Source organism: Antedon mediterranea, chromosome 5 (assembly GCF_964355755.1).
Source record: "Antedon mediterranea chromosome 5, ecAntMedi1.1, whole genome shotgun sequence".
In the NCBI taxonomy this organism is placed as follows: Eukaryota; Metazoa; Echinodermata; class Crinoidea; order Comatulida; family Antedonidae; genus Antedon; species Antedon mediterranea.
The window spans coordinates 21,505,666-21,509,656 of NC_092674.1; the positions used below are offsets into that span (position 1 = coordinate 21,505,666).

At 37.1% G+C, this 3,991-nt stretch overlaps 1 protein-coding gene across 1 annotated transcript; it reads right to left on the minus strand.

Moving 5' to 3' along the window:
* Positions 1 to 2,756: 2,756 nt before the first annotated feature.
* On the minus strand, positions 2,757 to 3,683 carry LOC140049806 (uncharacterized). Its single transcript, XM_072094755.1, has one exon. It carries the CDS (start codon positions 3,681 to 3,683, stop codon positions 2,757 to 2,759), a length of 927 nt encoding a protein of 308 aa, XP_071950856.1.
* Positions 3,684 to 3,991: the final 308 nt, after the last annotated feature.

Consider the following 3,991-nt stretch of genomic DNA (forward strand, 5'->3'; position numbering starts at 1 on the left):
TTAATATCCTTCACGTGTAGTTTATCGCCTATCCTATTTAGTATTTAGTTTACCTAGTGTATTTTCGTTTTCTTCTTCATTTATTCCTCCAAATCGTAAATTAAATGCTCTTGAATATCTTTATATTCTATAAATATCCCTTCTAGGTTACTAATTTGCTTATTTTTCTCCTTCAGTTCTGTTTCAATGTTGTCAACACGTGTATCTACTTACACTCGCTTGAGTTTCCGTAGTGGATATTGTGTAATATTCCAATGACTGATCCATACGTTGTGTTTCCTATACTCTTGTTATTCTTTCTATTTAAAATACCCGTTGATTGGATTTGATCGACGATTTTTTTTAAATTAATTTCATTACACATCTCTTTTAGATTTTTTCGCAGGGACATTATTTCAGAAGATGACGTGTCAGTCCTCAAGTCGGTAGTCGCGGGAACTTTAAGCTGACGTGGCATAGGCATTCACTACACCATTTAACAATTAATAATAACAACATCTTAAGCACGAGTTTCACTTGTTATGTTGTCGTGAACTCGAATTCGATATCAGAAGATGACCTAGGCCTGAGTACACGGCAGGTCACAGAACAAGCTACAACCCTCAATATGTTTCTAATATGAGAACTACTGACGTTAGCAAAATATAGGTTGTGCACTTTATTAATACTAGGCCTATGGTTTAATCTACACAATTCACATAGTCCATAGACGTCACTCAATATAGCCAAGTTGCACTATTATAGGTTTATAATAGCCTTACTCTATCAAATAATATATATCTACATAAATCTATCGTATTCACTCAATTCAAGCGCTATATTTTGCAAATTCATACCGAACATTAAGACATTGTAATGCAAAAAGGAATTTAATTTAAGCAATTTGCGTATTAAAGCATTTATATCAGCGGCAGACTGAAACACATATGCCTACCATGATTTGTAAAAACAAATTGAACACCATTGTAATTGAAAATACTTTCGGAAAGCGCACTTCGCTATTATTGATCTTCTTGCACTTGACCCCTGACCAAAGGGGCCTACGCAATAACCGAACAATGGTGTTTGTAGGTAAAAGATACAGTCTGCTACATTTTTATATTACAGTACTAAGTTTGATACGCTCATTCCTATTGACTTCCCCTTAAAAAATCTACCTATACATATAAATATGCGTTGATATGAATCTTATTGTTATTTTTACATAGCGCCACCAGTGGGCATTTTGACTTTTCAAAACAGGATTTTATATGTATCAAAATGTCATACGTGCCAAAACATTTATTATTATTATTATTATCATGCCGGTAGGCTAAGACATACAAACTATTTAAACATACAATAATTGTTTACTCACATGTAAAAAATAAATGAATTTTAACTGATTCCGTAACTGATTAGTAACTGATATTTTACAATTTCATTTACAATTAATTTTCAGAATTTTGAATAATGATATTTAAATACGCAATGCAAATATCATGAATATTACAATCAAAACAATTAAATATGAATTAAAAATATTTTTGTGTAAATTCCAAAAGATAATTTTTGAATAAATGTAAAAACCACAATAAGATGGATCTAGATGACAAATTTCGTTTTTGTAAAAGCACAAGTTAACGGAGTACTTACTCGAACGTTTCGATCTCTATCAGAGATCTTTCTCAACTGACTGCGGAGTGTTAATGCAGCTTGGTCATTCTTGACGTCATCTGTTGATGACGTCGTACGCCTCCGGTTGTAGGTTGGAGGTTGTGCGGGGCTCGGCCAGGTGATGTGTCTATCAAATCATTGTACAAATGCGAGAGTTCGTGGGCTCCAGTGTCCCGGTTCATGGTCTTCTCCTTATTTCTCCTTATATGTAATGATTCTCTAATCTGTCTGTCTTTGCGTTTAGGCTCTTTGGTTAAGATGGTAGCCTCCCAGTTTGGTACATGATTGTGTTTTATGACATGTTCTGTAATGGCAGATTTGTGTATGATCGAAGATGTGGATGTTCTTGAGGCCCTAGTCATTACTCCCCCCGTGTTTGTTGTAACATCTTTTTTGTGATCATTAATTCGTGTTTGTAATGCCCTCCCTGTTTCCCCAATGTAAACTTGTGGACAGTTGCGGCAGGTGACTTCGTAGATTACTCCACATGTATCCATCTTCTCGATTTTATCTTTTGGGTGGACGAGGCTATTCTTGATTTTATTTTGGGGTAGGAAATAGGTTCCGACATTGTGATAGGAGAGAGTGCGTCGTATTCTTTCTGCCATTCCTTTTACGTAGGGGATTCCTATGCTACCTCGCATCTTGATCTTTTCCTTCTGTGGTTCGTGTCCTTTGTTCTTTTTTTCGTTTTCGGTTTTCCATAACTCTCTGGAAGGACCACTCTGGATACTGGCAGTTGTGTAACGCTTTCTTGATGTTATCCATCTCAACTTTCCTCAAATCCATATCTCCCACTACCTTCTCAGCTCTGTCCACAAGCGTGTTTATAAGCCCCAGTTTGTGTTCGAGTGGATGATGTGAGTTGAAATGTAAATATTGGTCTGTGTGAGTGGGCTTCCGATAAACTGAGGTGGTAACTGTTCCATTGTCATTGAGTGTGATGAGCATGTCCAGGAAAGGTATTGTGTTGTTTGTCATCGATTCTGTGGTGAACTTGTATTGATATTGTCAGTTATATCGATGTTATTAAGATGTGTGTTAAATGTATGTACTGTACCTATGGGGATGATAGCTAATACATCATCAACGTATCGTTTTCAATACACAGGCTTGATGTTAGTGGGTGCCGTGTTTATGGCTTGATGTTCGAGCCACTCTAGATACAAGTTCGCCAATATAGGACTTATTGGGCTTCCCATAGCAATGCCTTGTATTTGCTTATAAATGTTACCATTGAACGAGAAATAGGTTTTGTTCACAATTAAACCGAGGAGCTCCATTATGTCTGTCACATGTAGTTTAGTTCTATCCAGAAGTGTCGGATCTGTTGTTAGGCGATTTTCGACAACTTTGAGGGCCTCTTCTACTGGTGTTTTTGTAAACAGAGATACTACGTCAAACGAGACAAATGTTTCACTTGGTTTGACTATTATTTCTTTTAGTTCACTCGCCAACTCTCCTGAGTAAGTTACATGATGTTCTGTGTTTCCGACAAGTGGACCCAGGATTTTGGTGAGGAATTGTGCAACGGTGTAAAAAACGGTGTTGATGTTATCTACTATAGGTCTTAATGGCCAATTTGGTTTATGTATCTTCGGAAGACAATACAACCTAGGTACAATTTCAGCCGTGGGAAACAGCCATTCTTTCTCTCTGTAGTTGATTTTCTTTTCTTTGAACAACCTGCCTATGATGTTGACCACTTTTCGTTTATAGTTTTGTGTTGGATTACGTTTTAGCAGTTCGTAAACATTAGTGTCGCTCACCATGGTTCCCACTTTATCTTTGTAATCATTAGTATTTAGGATGACAGTAGATCTACCTTTATCCGCTGGGAGAATAAGAATAGATTTATCTTTCTTCAAGTTGTTTATGGCCTTTCGTTCTTTGAGGGTTAAATTTGAAGGTGGTAGAGTGGTAGATTTTACAATAGCTACAATTTTACTGCGAACGGTGTCTTGTTCTTCCAGGGGGACGAGATCAGCCGCTTTTTCACCCGCTACTATGAGATCGTCAATGGGCATGGATCGTGGGCTCGCCGCATAGTTCAATCCCCTTTGTAATGCTGATATTTCGTCCTCACTAACCAACTTACTAGACAGATTTACCACCCATTTTTCTCTTAAGATCTTACCGGATAAATCCTGTTCTTGATGTAAATCTCTAGCGGCGTTTTCTGCTTTGTTTTTCCACCACAACAGTTTGTTTTGTTGTCGTGATCGGCATTTTAAGAATTCCGCTTCACACACTTTGTTTACGTGATTAAATACATTGGTGATGTCCCCTCCGTTGGGAATTAGCGATACGATTTCCTCATTTAAATCTTTCTTTT

Excerpts from the sequence above, each read along its gene's own strand:
- LOC140049806 (XM_072094755.1), bottom strand. The coding sequence starts at position 3,683 with ATGCCCATTGACGATCTCATAGTAGCGGGTGAAAAAGCGGCTGATCTC.